Genomic DNA, 17,194 nt, shown 5'->3' on the forward strand with positions numbered 1-17,194 from the left:
GCATATCCGAGGATGCTGCTACCGTAGATGCCACAAGGAGTGGCAGCAGCAACAACGGAACGCACCGAAACCACAGCAGGAGCCAGCTCGGTGCGTGCCCCAAAAGCCCCGGAGCCATGGGGCATGGCATGGTATGGGATGCTGTGGTGCTTTGTGGCAAAAACTTTGCCTGGAAATCTGCTCGGTTTTCGATCATCTGCCCCCGCCTCAGTCCTCCTGCAGTCCAGGTCCAGGTCCGGGTCCGGGTCCGGGTCCGGATGTGCCGGGGCAAGTTGGTTGCAACAAAATAATTTCGCTGGCTCGTTTGTCAAACTAATGGCAGGAATTTGAGCAATTTAAGCAACAAAGGTTAAACAATGAATTTCCTGTGCTCCAATATTGAATTTTGCTGGCCCCCAATGACCCCGGGCGTCCGTGTGATGTCATCATCGTCCCACCCACCGCTCCTCGGCTACTCGGCTCCACTCGCCATGTCCCAGGCCCTCGCTCTCGGTTGACTAAGCTGGAGCCTGGCCCCGACAGCCGACAACCGACAGCCGACGGCCGACAGCTGGTGCCGGACTCACACGCTCCATTAGCGCGACCAAAATTCGATGGCATCTTTTGTGGACTCGGCCCCGGATGGGGCCAGATGACGCCTCCGGGCTTTTGCTTTGCCGCTGCCTCCGTCGCTGCCTCCGCTCGCTGCCCTAATGAAATAATTGAAGTAAATGCCTTTCGCACCAGCGATTTCCTCCGTTTCCATTGCCATTTCCATCCAGCGCCGCTCATCCGTGGCGTGGCCGCCGCACTTCCCGGCGGTTTGCATAATGAGCATAATCCCTGCACGGCCACGCCTGTCCCCGGGGGCTGTCCGTCAAACCGTCCACCGTCCTCCGTCCTCCGTCCACCGTCGACGGTTTGTCAAAGTAATTGGCCAATTTGCGGGACGCATTGGGAGCCGCTGTCGAGCTCCACGATTATGAGCAATTACCCAATGAATTTTCACTTTCCACCCGAAACTGCAGCTAAAGGGACCCGCCGATGAGCCCCTGGACTCAATGGCGAAAGCAATAGTGCAGGCAGGTGATCGATTGCTAATGTACGGCATTTCCATTACCTAGAGGTCTATTAAATGCCTGTCAATTTCAGCTAATGAACCGGGAACCAGGCCTACAGGCCTCCAAGCCCACAGACCTCCGCTCGAGTCCGCCATACTGTGCCTGCTGCTCAAAGGACCAACAACAGACGACGGACGGAATGAAAATCCTGGACGACATCAGGGCCATGGCCCTGCCCACGCAGGTGTGCGGCCTGCTGCCCTTCTTCAGCGGCGAGAATGAGGAGAACTTCCGGCTGGGCAGATGGGGCCGGTGGTACGGCCGGGGGGTGGCCGCCCTGCTGCTCGTCAGCTCGGCGCTGCTGTGCCAGGACGTGCTGTTCGCCTCGCAGGAGTACAGGCTGGTGGCCGGCTCCCTGGGCGACACCGAGGAGATCAATCGCACCATCGAGACGCTCTTCTGCATCTGCAGCTACACGATGATGGTGCTCTCCAGCGTGCACAACGCGTCCAAGCACTGGGGCACCCTGCGGGACGTGGCCAGGATCGACGAGTACCTGGAGGCGAACGGCTTCAGGGAGAGCTACAGCTGCCGCCTGCCGGGGGCCCTGGTGGCCGCGACCTCGACGAGCGTGGTGCTGGTGGCCTTCTACTACGTGCACTTCCTGAGCGGCATCGGGGCCAGGCGGCAGTGCGTCCTGATGCTGGTCTACAGCCTGCAGATGCTCTACTCGGGCGTGTTCGCCGTCTACCTGCGCACCGTCCTCAAGAGCCTGGCCCTGCGCATCGAGTTCCTCAACCGGCGGCTGGACGCGTTCACGCGCCAGGAGGGCCCCGGCGGGCGGAGGAGCGACCGCGAGAACTGGCGCGAGCTGAGCAACCTGATCGAGGTGTTCTGCAAGCTGCGCTACATCACGGAGAACATGAACTCCGTGGCCGGCGTGGGGCTGCTGTTCTTCTTCGGCTTCGCCTTCTACACGGTCACGAACCAGAGCTACCTGGCCTTCTCCACGCTGACCGCCAGGTCGTCCAGCGAGCACGCGGACTTGGCCGACACGATGGGCCTGTCCTGCGCCTGGGTCCTGGCCGAGACCGTCACCATGGCCGTCATCTGCAGCTCCTGCGACTGCCTGGCCTCGGCGGCCAACACCACCTCCCAGATCCTGGCCCGCGTCTACGGCAAGAGCAAGGAGTTCCAGAACATCATCGACAAGTTCCTCACCAAAAGCATCAAGCAGGAGGTGCAGTTCACGGCCTACGGCTTCTTCGCCATCGACAACTCGACGCTCTTCAAGATCTTCTCGGCCGTCACCACCTATCTGGTCATCTTGGTGCAGTTCAAGCAGCTGGAGGACTCCAAGGTGGAGGAGGTTGAGGTGTGAATTAATAAAGAAAATAAGCGAGAGCTGCTTTTTCTGGTGCCAGCTGCTGGGGAAACAAACATGAGAAGCGGCAGCAGTTTGCCCAAGGAGGCAGGGCGGGGCAGGGTGGCAAGGCGGGGCATGGGGCCTGAGTCACTCGAGCGTGCAACGAAGATGAAGTGCCATCCAAACTAATGAAAGAACTGTGAAATAGGCGTCAGCCAGGGAGATAGGGGGCCCGAAATGGCCCAGCCAGACGATAAGATTCATTGAAGTTTGCCGACGCGTCGTCCTTCCTTCCGTTCTATTCCATTCCATTCCATTCCGTTCCATTCCGTTCCTGGGCCATAATCAAGCGAATTGTCGCCTCGCCTGTCATAATGTTTGAATAGTCAAAAGTTTGGCAAGTTCTTTTTGCCGGGAATTCCCTGAGAAGAGGACGGACTTGGGACACTTGTCCGGCCCGATTGAACTGGGTTCCTTCTCTTTTCCCATTTTATGATTGAACAAACTTTGGCAGTTGCGATTGGCAATCGGGGGTGGGGCCAAAGGGCGAGTGGGCAGGGGGCAGCGGACCAGTTTAATTATGCCAGGCTCAACTTTTCACTAAGAACTTGTCAAATAGCTCTCAACTTGTCGGCCCGGCTAGCCGGACACTCAATCCGGGCAGCAGATCATTGCCGGAGTCGGCAGAAGTCCGCCAGGATAACTGATGGCCGCGTGGAGGCCCTGCCGGCGCGCCTTTGTTTATTTGCCTTTCGCAAATTGTTAATTAAATTTCTGCCCCCTGTCCCCTGCCCCTTGCCCCTCCCCCCCGGGGGCCCAGGTCCCATCTGGCCTGGCCTGGACTCCGGCTCCGGCCTATAAAAGGGGCTTAACTATTTTTCGAAAATTATTCTTCTTATTTTTTTTTGTTTGTTTTTTTTTATTATTAATTCCATTTTTGCAGCCACGGCGAATCTTTCGCTTCCTCGTCGCCGTCTTGCGAGTTTTTTCTTGGGCTCTTCTTTGGCTCCTGCGACGCGAAAAACAAAGAGAAAACTTTTTGCATAGTTTCGGGATCCGAGCTGGGATCGACTTTGCCGTTAGTTTATTACGCCATTGTTGCTGTTGTTTTTCTTTTCTCTCTTTCATTATTGTTGCTTACTTACGAGCATTTCGCATTTCGCATTTCGCCGGGCTATTGTCTACGAGCTTCTTCTGGTAATATTTTTCTTTCAGCTCCGCCCGGAGCCGCCTCCAACGCCTCCAAGGCCCCATCCTGCCCCGTCCTGCCCATTCCGGGCAGATAATTCTACGGCTTTGTTTAGCGGGCGCGCGAGTCCCCCCCGCACCGCCTAAGTGGATCACGCACCCACACACGGCGCCCCACCCACCAGCACACAGCGCCACACAGCGCCACACAGCGCCGGCGATACAAAGCCCCATCCGGCGGACACGAAAGAGGTTTGGGACTCGGCATTTTCGTTGAATGGAATACAATTTTCTGTGCATTTGATTACAAAAGGGATTCGTGTGCTTAACCGGAGGCACAATGCGGGCGGGCGGAGGGCGGAGGGTGCATGTCCTTTTGTGGCCCGCTCCTTGCAGGACTACGCCTCGTCGTCTTGTCCGGGGCTTCTTGTGTCCACAGATTGCCCAAAAATAAATAAGGGAAAGTCGTGCCGGGATTATTTTGGGGCAGCCCTGTGTCTTTCGAGGGCTTGTTGCGGCCAGAACAAGTGAGATTAGTGATTGGTGGAGCGCCTCGGCGCTGATGAGTTCCTTTGAGCTTGAATTATCCCTCTGGGAAGAGAGAGGGGGGCCTCTCTCCCCCCGCAGAGGGGGTCATCTGTGATCCCAGGAACAGGGATTCCCCAATCTGCCGAGACTCGAAAGTGCCACGAGCTCTACAAAATCGACAATACTCGTGGTATTATGTGTGCATGAAGCGGTTTGGAATGGCAAGTGATTACTTGCCCCCCCTCCCACCGAAATGTTGATAAATGATCGCCCCACCCCACCCCCCTTTCGGACCCAACAAACAAGCAGTGTCGGTGGCAGCTCCCTGCCACCCTGCCACCGTGCCACGCGAGATGCCAACGCATCAATAGTCGATTTGGCTCCCTATTTGCACCCCTCACTCCCCCCCTCCCCCCATAGAAGCCCACTACAAATGGAATTTATTATGCTTCACCCGATTTGTGTCCTCTCGCTGCAATTTATCTTCCATAAACATTTATCTGCGCATTTGACTGTGACCCGACCCGCCAGCCAAGGATCGCTAAGCAGCTGAATCATGGTCGCCCGGGCAGGATTTATGGCGGCGCTGCGAGTAGAACAAAAGATCCCCGGAACTGAGCAGATTCACCGTTCCATAAATAGATCTGGAAAATCAATCATTGGACGTACTGTGGAATAAATAACGAGCATTGTCGGAGTCCATACATGCGCCTAGATATATCGAACATCAGCGTTCAGGTGGGGATCCGGACAGAGCCAGAGCCAAAGACAGATCCAAGGACAGAGCCAAAGACAGAGCCAAAGCCAGAGACAGAGCCAAGGACAGAGCCAAAGACAGGGCCAAAGACAGAGCCAAAGACAGAGCCAAAGACAGAGGCAAAGACAGGGCCAAAGACAGAGCCAAAGACAGAGCCAAAGACAGAGCCAAAGACAAAGCCAAAGACAGAGACAGACCCAAAGACAGAGCCAAAGACAGAGCCCGAAATGGTGCGGCTGCGGCTTGTTACGAATCTCATTTCGTATGCGGATGGATTTTAAGAAAATTAAAATTTATTGCCCCTGGAAAGCCTTTGGCTCCTTTTCATCATTTCAGCCCCCAAACCCCGACCCCCAGGACCCTGGCTGGCTCTGGTCTCGTCCCTCGATGTACATGCCGCAGTGGACCAACTGGTCCCACCGCCACTGCCACTCCCCCCCTCCCCCTTTGCTCGGTCCTTCCACTGCAGGAGCAAATCCATTCATTCATATTTATGCCACACAAAGAGCAAAAGTTTTATGCCACTTCTTCGACGTCGACAGTTGTTTTTCTCACAAATTTATTGGCAGTCGGCCATCGGGGAAAGGGGAACAGGTTGGGGGCGGGTGGCGGTGGCGGGTGCAGGGAAGACCAGGCAACGTGACATATTTTATAAAAACGTATAATGCTCGCAATATTGCAAAAGAATCACACAATGGGGGGATGGTAGGTGGGAAGGGGAGTGGCATGGGGCGAGGGGAGAGGGATGGGCGTGCGTGCTGTCAGGATTGGATCGGATCCCTTATCAAAACATACGCAATGCTGTCATTATAATAAAATTCCAGCTCAACGAAATAAATATCTGAGGCATTCGAATGAGGGGAGTCTCCGGGTACAGTGGGCACCAGCAGGAATGAACTATCGATGGCCATCCCTGGCGAAGTGTGCTCCTGCCTCGTGCACTCGTAGTTGGATTCGTATGAAGTACTCACACAATGTAATTATGAAAACCACTTGCAAATGTGCCCCCCGCCCCACACGCCCCACACCCTCCACCCCACACCCCACACACACATCTCTCCGTATCTCCATCTGTGTATTTACTTTTGTAAGTAACTGTTTGCAAGTGTTTGGGCAACACGGAGCTCGGAATGGGAGCCACAGAACAACAGCCAACAAGTTTGCCACACGAGAGTCGCTGCTCGTGCGAGTCATTATAAGTTACGCTAATCAAGTTGAACGTGCGGCATGATGGGGGCTGGTGGGGGGTGGTGGGGGCGTGGCAGTGGCTGCGGCTGTGCCTGGCAACCGGATGGCAGGCAGACGACACCGGTGCTTCTGTGGCGGGCAGAAGAGTGTTGAAGAAACAGAGGACAGAGGAAATGACAATTCAAATTAAAGGCACCAGCCGTCGAGGGGTGGAGAAGAGGAGTAAATCCGGGGGGGAGACGTAAGAGAGCACTGTGGCAGGCAGGCCACGCCCCTCCACCGCCACCGCCCTTCCTTTGCATTGCCACTTAACATGAAATTAATTATGAAACTTTTGTGCACAATTTTGTTGAACGAGTTGAAAAGTCTTCTTCAATGCTGCCGCCGGCAGAGGCGACGCCGATGGGGCAGGGGGGGGCAGCAGCAGTGGAAGGGGAAGGGGAAACACGTACTAAGTATGTGGCCGGTAAAAAAGTAAACGCGCCCCGGCACGGGGAGCATGGAGCATGGGGCATGAGAAATTAAGTACACGCCACGTGGGCCACAAGTCTGCCGAGGACAGGCGATGCCTCCTTTGGCTACCGACTTTGTCTGTATCTGTGTGTGTGTGTGTGTATGTGTGTGTGTTGCCACAGCAAACACCGCAACGCAAAGAGCAGCATCAGCAGAGCAGCGACAGCGACAGTGACAGCGACAGCGACAGCGGGGAGTGCAACTAAGCGTGTCCGTTCTTGTCGCCGGAAATGAGCAAAAAGACACCAAAACCAGGCCCACTAACAGTGGTTCGATGCTTCTGGAAGGCTGGAGAGTCACTCTTGGATAAATGTTTGCGGAATCAGTAAGGAGAAGAACTCCAGGCATTCCAGTTTCCACCAATCCCTCTGAAATGATCCATCTATTGGGGGGGGGGGGGGGACCCAATCCCCGTCAGCAGGCACATTCGTCATCCGACTGTGCTTTTTGTGGAGGAGGCTGCAATTAGGCGGCGACGCGGCGGCAGACGCTTCGGCGGCAACCGGAAACAAGCCCAAATAAGTATGCAATGAACTTTTTCTGCGCCCTCGACAAGGAAACTTTTGCCAGCCCCCCCCTCCGACGGCCTGGCATGTAAGTTGTTTTACTTGAAATTTTAATTATGATTTAATGCTGGAATACGGAAATAATTTGCGGCAACAACTTTCGCGCCGGGAGGATGCAACGCGCGCCGCCTGAGTAATTTCCATTTCATGGGTCGGCAATTGCGGCTGCTACTTGTACGGCGGTGCAGTTGGTGCACGCCCCTCGGAGGGGCACAGGAAACCATACACGTGGGCACATACGATACTTTCTGCTCCCTCAGCTCCCGGCTCATAATCGGACTATTTCCGACATTAGGCTCCAGCCCGTACTCCTACTCCTACTCCTAGTCGTCTGGATTACTTACCAGGCTAAAGGTGGGCCTGGGGGCGTAATAGCCTTAAAGTGAATTATTGGCATGTCTTTGCTGTACGAAAACTAATTGGATTAATTTTCACAAATTTGCTGCCTGTTGTGGCCATCTGTGCTGGCTGTTTGTTGGTGGCTTAAACCCAAATAAAACTCCAGTCCTCGAAATTCACGTGAAGAGGCCTCTTGTGACCTTTGCTCCCGTTCGGGGCCCGTATATGCCCCGAATATATGCCTATGCACGTCCGACCCGTACGGACAGTGCATCGTAAAACTATATTTATTTGTTCTTTATTTGCAACATAAACCATTTGCGGCAACTGAATGAATTACCCACAATGTGCCACAATGCCACACGCCACACACACACACATACGTGTCGGTTTTTTACGCGTATTTGTAGTCCGTCCGTCCGTCCGTCCATTTACATTTCTTCTCATCTTTTGATGCACCTCCGCACACGCCCACGCCCCCGCCCTCGCCTCTGCCCCAAACAAATGTTTATTGCCGAGCGAAGAAAAATCGGAAAAACTCTCGAGAGAAGAAACCACACATAAAACTAAGCTGCTGACAGATTTTATTGTGCGAGATGACTCTTCGACATCGACCCAACGGGCGCACCCAAGTGGGTGGGGAGGGGAGGGGAGGGGACACACCCACACACACACATTCCCAACTTGTCGATTTTTGATTTAAATTAAACGTAAAAATGCCAAATATTCGATGGACAAACGGGGCTGTACATTCATATGTGGGCTGGAGGGCCCCTCTGTGGTCTGGCTGGAGGACCAGCTGTCCAGTCAGTGGGGGATTCGTATGGTATATGTATATCTCTAGGTGATACTCACAGTGCTTGCTCTTCTCAGCCGCCACCTGGCTGTGCGGCATCCGGGCGAGAATGGCAAAGAGCATCAGCAGCATTAGCAGCCATTTGGGACTGCCCGATGCCGCCGTCCTTCGTCGGGCGACCTCCGCTGGGCCGCCGCCATCAGCTCCCGCGCCATTGGGGCCCGCGGGTGGCCCCGGCCCACACGATGTGGGCATTAACAGCATCCTCTGCGCTTCCTCTGCGGTGGCACAATTTTCGCGGTTCCACCGATTCCGCTGCCGCTGCCGCAGCCGCTGTCGCTGCTGATGTTTGTGGCCGAAAAGTTTGCTCTGCTTTTGTTCCCCTTAGTCCGTCATTCTTCGGCAATTAGGAGCTTTCATTTATGAATTTCCTCCTCCTCGCTGGAGCGGCTGTCTCCTCATTTCGCGCGATGGACATTAACGGATTTTATCCTCGTTCCAATTTCGTTCTGCAAACAAAAAGACGAATTAGACCAAATTGAGTTCCAAGAGGGGGGTGGCGAGAGGGGGAGAGCAGCTTGCCGCTGGCAAACAGTGGGCGATGACAGTTTGTGGACGGCTAGAGTCATGTATTGTGTAAAGGATAGCAAAAGGATAGTGGGCGAAGAGAAAGGAGCCGCCAAGGGAACCTCCTCTGTCCTCAGAGTTCCATATTCTTGGGGAATGCCCCCCCTGTGCTCTGGAGGGGAGGAATAAACAAAATGAATTATTACGCATACGACCCGTGGTGCGGTTTATCACTGAAGCGCAGCCACGTGAGAGTCCGAGCGGCCAGCCAGCCCGCCGCAGGCTTGGCTCCACTCCAACTCCATCAGAAGGGGGGGCTACGTTCCCTCTAGTCGCTAGTCGCCGCATGTCCTGCGACATAATAATGCAACCTACAACAGCACATGCATCAAGCACCCAAGTGCGAACTGGGGACCGGACCCGGGCACCGTGAGGCACACATACGCTGTGCATCCCATCGAAGGAGCCAGAGGCAGAGGCAGAGCCCGAGGCAGAGGCAGAGGCAGTGCTCCAATTTCGTGTTTAATTAAATCTGATTATAGCTTTTCACTTTGTCCTCTTTGTAGTCCACTTATTCTCTGCGCCTGGCACTTCCCCACGTGCCCCCCGAGCCCCACGAGCCCCACGAAGTATGTACATAGGGACGCAGAGACCTACATACATATGGATGTACATATAGTGGCGTGTATTCCATAAGAATTGATATCTGTGGGTACATTTTCCTTGACTTTCCACCAGAGCTGTGCCCCATCTCAGGGTACATTTGCAGGGACATCGAAGGATGACGGCTTTCTATAAGCTGGATTGATTGAGGAGCGGGCAGGCCGTGTTCTCGACTCATCTCAGAAGGATGTTCTTGATCTTCGAAGGGACTTTTCAACGACAACGACAACGACAACTCGCAAAGTGCTGGACATGAAAAGCAGTCCCTCCCTCGACAAACAGATTCTGGGGAAGCCTTTGGCAAACAGGCCAAAAGATTTTACCGTTTTCCCAGAAGATGGTCATTGACATGCGATTTGCTCTTCAGGACACACACACACACACACACACACACACACACACACACACACAGACACATACAAGTGTATTTACTCGTATGTATGTATGTCTAGTCGTATCCCCAAAGCCTGTTGTGCATTTCCGCATTTCCATGGCTGTTATTCTTCTGTTCTCTGGTTTTCTGTTGTTGTTATTGTCGACGCCACCGCCGCCATGGCAACCCGATTTTTCCGGCTCGTGAAAGGACATTAGAAAATATATATATTTTCTCGCCCCCATTCGGTGTGCCTCTTCCAGGAAATAACAAGTAAACTTTACGCCTTGATTGCTCTCTAATTTCACAATTTGCACAACTCGAATCTGGGAGGATAATTTTCGCCGGGGCAGGGGCAGGGGAAGGGGGGTGGGGCTTGAAATACGGCTCTCGTTATGCGCCTTCTTCCGTAGCTCTAATGAGGAACGGAACGGAATGGAATGGAGTGTGGCGGGGCGGGGAGGGGAGGGAGCCAGAGACGGCCGGGGAAGCCGCATAAATTACAAACACAACTAAAAGAACAGACCAGTCGCAAAAAGGAGGCAGGATGGCGGGGTGGAGTGCGGTGGGTGGCCAGCGATAGTGTGTCCGAAGTGGCGACAAAAAACTAGACGACTTACAATTAATGGCCCTGTGGGGTTTCATCGCCGAACCGCTTGGGGGGCGGGTGTGGTTGGGGGGCACTCTCTCCACACTCGTGTGGATTTGTGTTCTGCTTGATTTGCCTTTTGTCGCGATCGCATTGTCCGAAAGGGGCGCACAGCAGAGACAGTGGAGACACATTAGTGATGAAAGCAGGGACACGCATTGCCTGGGTTGGGACTCCAACAAATGGTGGAACAAAGAGCTCCCTCCCGGCCCTAGAAAGGCTTTAGAGGCTACCAATGGCCACCGTCACGAGTACATTATCGATTCTACTCGTACTCTACTCGTTTTGCTGATGAATCAAACTCAATATCTCTGTCAGCCATCTGGAAGCCCACCCATCGGTGGGCCCCTCCAACGGACAGGACGCTGAATTTGTGGCATAAACACATATGCACACGGGTGCACAATAAATATTTATGTACCCGTATGGAACCATAATGATTGTCCACAGGGTGCAGAGGGTGCAGAGGGTGCACAGGGTGCAGAGGGAGAAACTCTTTGGTTTGCCGCGCTAAAAGCTCGAGAAACGCTCGCTTTGGATTACCGGGGACTACTCCAAGGACTGCCAAGGTGTGCGGCACGGGAAGCTCTTTGTTCTGTCTGGGGGAGCATTCCGAAAGCACCCACATGTCTGGGTGTCTGGGTATCCTGTGGGGTGTGGGGTGTGGGGGGGAAGGGGGGCGGGTGTGTGCGTGCCTTTGCGTGCACAATGCAAATGTATTAACTGCAGGACGTTAAAAACAAAAGAAATTACTTTATGCCTGCAGACTACGAGCTCTGCCAAAGAGGGTAGGGATTTTTCCCCCTTTTTTCGGATTTGCTTGCTCTGCTCTGCTCCCCATATGCTTTGCCGTGTCCGCACTCGCGTCTGACTCACGTCTGCACCGGGCACGTCCATTTGTCTGCCGAGTACTGAACGGAACTGAGCTGCCAACAGCCACAACAGCCCCAAGCCCCACGGCCAGGACAGGCCAGGACAGGACAGGGACAGGGACAGGGACAGGAGTATATGTGTGTGGTTTTGTGGGGGGATTGCTGGGTGTCTCGGTGTCTGGGTAGGTGACTGCTCCCTCGTGTTCCCTGGGCGAATGAGTTATTTCTCGGTGAGAGACAAGAGGGGAGGCGGAGGCGGAGGACTACGGGTGTTTGTATTTTTAAGCCATTTTCCGCTGCATTTACTCCGGTTCTCCTACTTCGATGAGGTGTCGGTTTATTGATTCAGATACATTTTCCATTCCTGTGTGGTGATGGGGCGGTGGAGAGGCAGGGGGAGAACGGCTGCCTAATTGGTAATAATGATTAATAAACTTTATTTCTCTAGATGGGAGATTAATATTTTCCTATTTGCTCTATTCCTCTAGGAAATCTCTTAGGATGACGAACGAAAACAAGACCCAGTCTTTGGACTATTCCTCACAGGAAATGTTCTTGTACTCCCACATAGAATTCCCATCCTTATTGCCTTAGGCAGCCCCGAAAGTGCCAAATCATGGAATTCCTACGGGATAGGATTGCGATTACGAAATGGGAAATGAAGGAGAATGAAAGATGAGGGATGAGGGATGATGGCTGTGGGGGGCTTTAAGTGCAAGTGTTGACACGAAAACCCAGCGACTGACAGCTGAGTCGGTCCCAAGACGGACGCAACGATGACTGGAGCAATCGGAGGGCGGCGAGCAAATACGAAAAATCAAAGCCCCGTCGTCGATTTGCCTTTTGGGCAAATCCCTGTGTCAGATTAATAGGCGGGGCGAGACCCCAGCCCCCCCAGCTCCAGCTCCAGCTCCAGGACCAACCGCAATCCCAATCAAATTTATTTATTTATTTTTATGTTTTTGCTGCTCTGGCAGCTTCCTCATTTGTGCGTCAGACCCGTCAAGTCGTGTTTTCTATCGAAAAGGGAGATCTGGGAGCTGGGGCTCTGGCGCTGGACGCACGAAAGGGTCGAGGTCATGCTAATGATTAATACGCATGGCAGTGCGGAGTCCCCTCCCTCCCCCCGGGACCCAGCTCCTCCGATTGGCGTGTCCAGCGGCAGTGGCAGAGATGTACTTCTCGTATTTGCACGGGTCTCCCATGTGACGTTGATGGGGGAGGCGGGCAGCAGGGGGGACGGGGAGCTAATGGAGTGCGGACAAAAATAAATCACCTGTCGAGATGCTCTGCTCTGTGCGTTGAAGCATCTGCGAGTACTCGTACGATAGGGTCGAAAATATATAAATTAGAAAATGCTAAACTGAAATGTGGTCCAGGGCAGGGGCAGGGGCGGGAGGAGGGAGGATGGATGGAAGCAGAACGAAAGGGAATACTCCATTGCCACACTTCCTGACCCTGGCTACGGCTACGACTACGACTACGGCTACGGAGAAGGCCACATATTCATTTTGGTGCTGGCACACACTCGTACACAAATGTGTGTGTGTGTGTGCGTGTGTGTGTTGTGCGTGACACTACTTTTACACACTCGCACGATGGTATGTACTCCTGCACACACACACACACACACACGGGGATACGCTAAGGACCTTCGGCATCGACCACTACGCCTAGCGGGGGCAAGTGCAAGCGAGACGACACGCTTAACAGCGCAACTAATGCTCTCGCTGGTGAGAGAGCAGCAAAGCGAGAGCGAGAGTGAGAGAGACAAAGAGAGAGCAGCTCACTGCGATACTCGCTGGTAGTACTCGCAGGCGTAAAAATGTGTAAAACGCAACTTGACGACCGACTAGGCTCCCGGCTACGGTTCTCAGTGCTCGCTCTGATGAATGAGATTAACCGTTACAGTGGCACACGACACACGACACACGACACACACACACACACACACACACACACAGACACATACGAAGTGCCGGTGTGGACGAAATCAACCCCCTGGCACACGGCGGGCACAGTGCTCGTCGCGACAAATGACTGCAAATGACCTCAGCGAGGAACAGCAGCAACCCCCGAGCCCAGCCGAGCCGCCGACGCACTTGCTGCTCCTGCCACCACTCTGTGCTGTGCTGTGCTGTACGGTGCCGTGCCGTGCTGTACGGTGCTGTGCCGTGCCGTGCCTATGCGATGCCTCTCACTCGCTGCTTTTCCCCCTCACTTTACGACACACCGTGCCTGTATTTATTATGCGCACTGTTGTTGTTCCTGCCGCACTGATATTTTATGTGTGCCGTCCAAAGAGGGGCGGCTGTCGCGGCTTGTTAGCCACCCTTGCCGCTATCTCTGGACTCGATCGAATCCTTAATCACCCAGCCCCGAGCGGATGCAGGTCCGTGTACGTTCTGTACTCACACAAACGGCGCGCCAGGGTGGCGGAGCCGCCTATCAAAGTCGCCTATTATTACTCATTCACCAACAAAAAAAAACTCCGTTTACTGCTCTTCCACCAGAAACAACTCTGTTTATTGCTCGTTCACAAAAACAAAAAAATGTGCACCGATCTCATGCACTTTTCAATACTCACAAAGTGTTCAAAACTCACAAGTTATTCACACTTTGCCTCACTTATTCACGGTTCGGATCGGGTCGGAACGGAACGAAACGGTGCGGAGCGGAGCGGAACAAACGAAACGAACGGCGCGACGACTAAAAAGGGTCTGCAAACATCCGCTGCCAGCACTCGCCGGTCGTGCGAATGCGATTATTTCAGCGTCTCGACTCTCGTCGGAGCTAACATTTAGACAATTCTACTCGCTGCGCTGCGGAGCCGTCGAGTGGGCAGCCCTCTGTTAAGGTTATCGATTGCAAGCTGTGTGCGAGCGGGACGGCTCTACTGGGCTCCAGGTGGGGATGCTGGGTGGAAGGTGGCAGGCAACATGTCTCCTTGAAGCCACTTTCCCACGAAAACCGAGTAAATTCTACAGCTCGTACACTACAATCGGCGCTCGACTTCGATTGACAACACCGTCAGCCACAGTTGGCGATATTTGGCCCTTTGGTTGATCCTTGGGCACACGATAATCAGAGATATTCTATGCGAAATCAGAACGGACTCGACCCGGAGCGGAGCTAAAAAGAACTGAAGCCCTTGCCGGTGCCTTCGGGGGTAGAAAGCGTGGCAGTGCAACCAACCCACAATCAACCACCAATAGAGCGACATTCTGGGCAGGGAACCCCTATGTTCGCTCACGTTTCCGCTCTCTCTCTCTCTCTCTCTCCGCACACACTCCACTCGCTCTCTCGGTTTCCTCTGTTATCCGTAGGCGCAGTTTACTGTACTCAAATTTGGCGCCCCAAAGCGTAATCGTATCTCAATGAATTAGCAACAGAAACAACAGAAATGAGGCACGGCCCAGCGTCTTGATTATATTTAGCACCTTAAGAGAACCTCTTTAAACTGGGGCCCCCGGTCCGGTGGATGGCAGTGGCAAAGGGACCACCAGTGGGAGCCAGTGGAGCCCTTATCGAATGACAAGCGTAACATGAGACTTGTGTACGTTCGTTGTCTGGGAATTGCCTTGAAATCAAATCGATTTCACGCCGCCCGCTTACCCCACTGCCGTACAGGGCCGTACAGGGCCATACACGGACGGGGACGGGGACGAGGACAGGGACAGGCTATCGATGAGTTTGAGCTCAAGCGGAGCCATGTCCTGTAATTTGTCGCCGCCACACGACAGTGCCTGTCAGTGCTCGTCTGCCTTTGCTTCTGCTTCTGCCACAGCCACTGCCACTGCCACCCACAAAGGACGCCCGCCCTTCGGTTGGACAATTTAATTATAGCCGAGCGCGAGGTGGCTTTAAGGTAACCACCAACCGAGGAAGGCACCCACCCAAGGACTACTTGCGGGCGCATTCGAGTCTAAGCGCCTACGTCAGAAACATCAGAAACATGCGTTTATCTCGTAATTAAATTTAAATGGGATAACTTTGAGCCCTCTCTGCGTTTCCGCCGCAGAAAGAAATTAGCGTCTGGCCCAAGTCATGCCATGCCATGCCATGCCATGCCATGAGAACGGACAAAGATAGAGCTGACGGCGGCTTGACTTGAATTATAATGGACAGAGCCTTGGCTTTTAATCGTCACAGCAGTCTTTTCACGAAATAATACTTTGTTAAAGGCGGATCTTTCCCGCGACAGCTTGTAACATGTCAACGATATATTTCTATACGTCAGTAGGGGATGGATTGGAGGGGATGTCGAGGTCACTGCCGGTGGGGATTCTCTGGTTCCGTGCTCATTCGGTAACTTGGGGGGGGGGTTCGTTTGACCGCTTCTCGACTCCTACTACATAAACTTTAAAATTGTAGAATCCCGTGACTCTACAGGGAGCTAACTCCGAAAACAACAATTAGCCTATTCCGAGCATAACCGAAATGAAATGGCACAATCATACATAGGGCGTACTCGAAAGTACTAGGGGATTTTGTCGGGGTGTTCCAAAAATATAGCGGGCGTGATTCTGTACCCACCCTTCCATGATTTCCAGTTGTGCGAAAGATTCTGGAACTCCCTAATATTCTCACCGTATCCCATTACGTCACCATGTCACTAGGAAATTAGAAATCTACTCCATATTCATGGCTGACAAAATTCAATATATTTCTTTCTTTCTTTCTAATACTAGACATGTGGCTACATCATCAAAACCGAGCGAACAAGAGTTTCACTTCCGGAAAGAACACAAGTCTTTAATTAACCAGTTTGAATGGAAATGGAAAAATATGATGCTTAATCACTAAAGGAGGAATAGAAAAGTTTTAGATATTTATAGATGTATGCATGTATATATAAACGATAGGGTATATAAATATAATATATAATATTATAATTATAAAAAGCCACGGGGGTCAGACCAGCGATCCGCCATGGTGAGCCAAAACGCAATTTAATTAAAAATAAAAAAAAACATTTTTGTGGTTGTTGGTTAAGGAGATAAGGAGATGTTTTTTTTGTTGTTTAGTGTATTTGTATATCGGATCTACTACGTTTCAATGCATTACAAAAATGCATGGATAGCGAGCACTGCAAGCTTAAAGCAGAATTGGCAACGACGAGAACGATAAGCTTCGAGCGTGGGGAACGCAAGTGTTGGGCTCTCTTATCAGCAGCCAGCAGGCTGGCCGCTGCGCATGCCTTTTACGAACAAGGAAATTGGGTCACTTACAGCTTCAATACAGTGGTCCCTCGCTGAAAGGCGCCTTTCGTTGTGGAGCTGTGGAAACAAGGTTAATGTGTGCCCAGGTCGGAGGGGGATTGGTAAATGAGGGGGGGTGATCGCTAGGATTATGCGCTCTATGCGCGTCCGTGCGGGATGGCGCAAGGGTTATAGCCGGTGGAGGTTATGTAGCCAGGCAGGTGGACTTTCCCACGATTTCCAGAGGAGGAACAAACAATCTCGGCCCCACACTCGCGTAGACTCGCGAAGAGTACTCCCGTCAAGGGTGGGAGTTTGGTGTGGGGGGCAGAACTTTGTGAGAGCTGGGTGGGCTACCGATCGTGGCCAGGGACCAGTTTTCCGACTTTTCCACGGAGACACGAGTGTTGTTTGCTCCTGGCAGAGCTGTGTGACGCACGGGTTGGCGACAAAACAAACTCTTGGTGGCGAGGCGTTCCGTTTTATATATTTGCTACCGACGCGGAGATAATCACCAGCTGCACAGATTCCAATTTTCAAATGAGAACGCTCTGCTGCTTTTGCAGTGCTTAAATAGGAGCTTACCGA

General features: G+C 53.0%; 2 protein-coding genes across 4 annotated transcripts in view; one reads left to right on the plus strand and one right to left on the minus strand.

Annotated features, from left to right (window-relative positions):
- The window catches only part of loaf (lost and found), a 29,979-nt gene extending 15,423 nt beyond the window's left edge, over positions 1 to 14,556 (minus strand). Inside the window, exons 1-2 of one of the 3 annotated variants that reach the window (XM_001352752.4) lie at positions 14,011 to 14,556; positions 8,341 to 8,790 (exon numbers count right to left, since the gene is read on the minus strand). In XM_001352752.4, the coding sequence (XP_001352788.3) occupies positions 8,341 to 8,545 (205 nt within the window). In that variant the 5' untranslated portion in view covers positions 8,546 to 8,790; positions 14,011 to 14,556. Of the gene's footprint in view, positions 1 to 8,340; positions 8,791 to 13,820; positions 13,837 to 13,992 lie in introns of those variants that run through there. The other 2 variants (XM_015188369.2, XM_033385259.1) reach the window with 2 other exon arrangements.
- Positions 1,054 to 2,590, plus strand: Gr68a (Gustatory receptor 68a). The gene has a single exon (XM_033385256.1). The coding sequence runs from the start codon at positions 1,135 to 1,137 to the stop codon at positions 2,419 to 2,421; it is 1,287 nt and encodes a 428-aa protein (XP_033241147.1). The 5' UTR covers positions 1,054 to 1,134; the 3' UTR covers positions 2,422 to 2,590.
- Positions 14,557 to 17,194: the final 2,638 nt, after the last annotated feature.

This window comes from Drosophila pseudoobscura, chromosome X (assembly GCF_009870125.1).
Source record: "Drosophila pseudoobscura strain MV-25-SWS-2005 chromosome X, UCI_Dpse_MV25, whole genome shotgun sequence".
NCBI classification, from domain to species: domain Eukaryota; kingdom Metazoa; phylum Arthropoda; class Insecta; order Diptera; family Drosophilidae; genus Drosophila; species Drosophila pseudoobscura.

What these genes read in the sequence shown, in the direction of transcription:
- Gr68a (XM_033385256.1), top strand. Translation starts at nt 1,135, where the DNA reads ATGAACCGGGAACCAGGCCTACAGGCCTCCAAGCCCACAGACCTCCGC.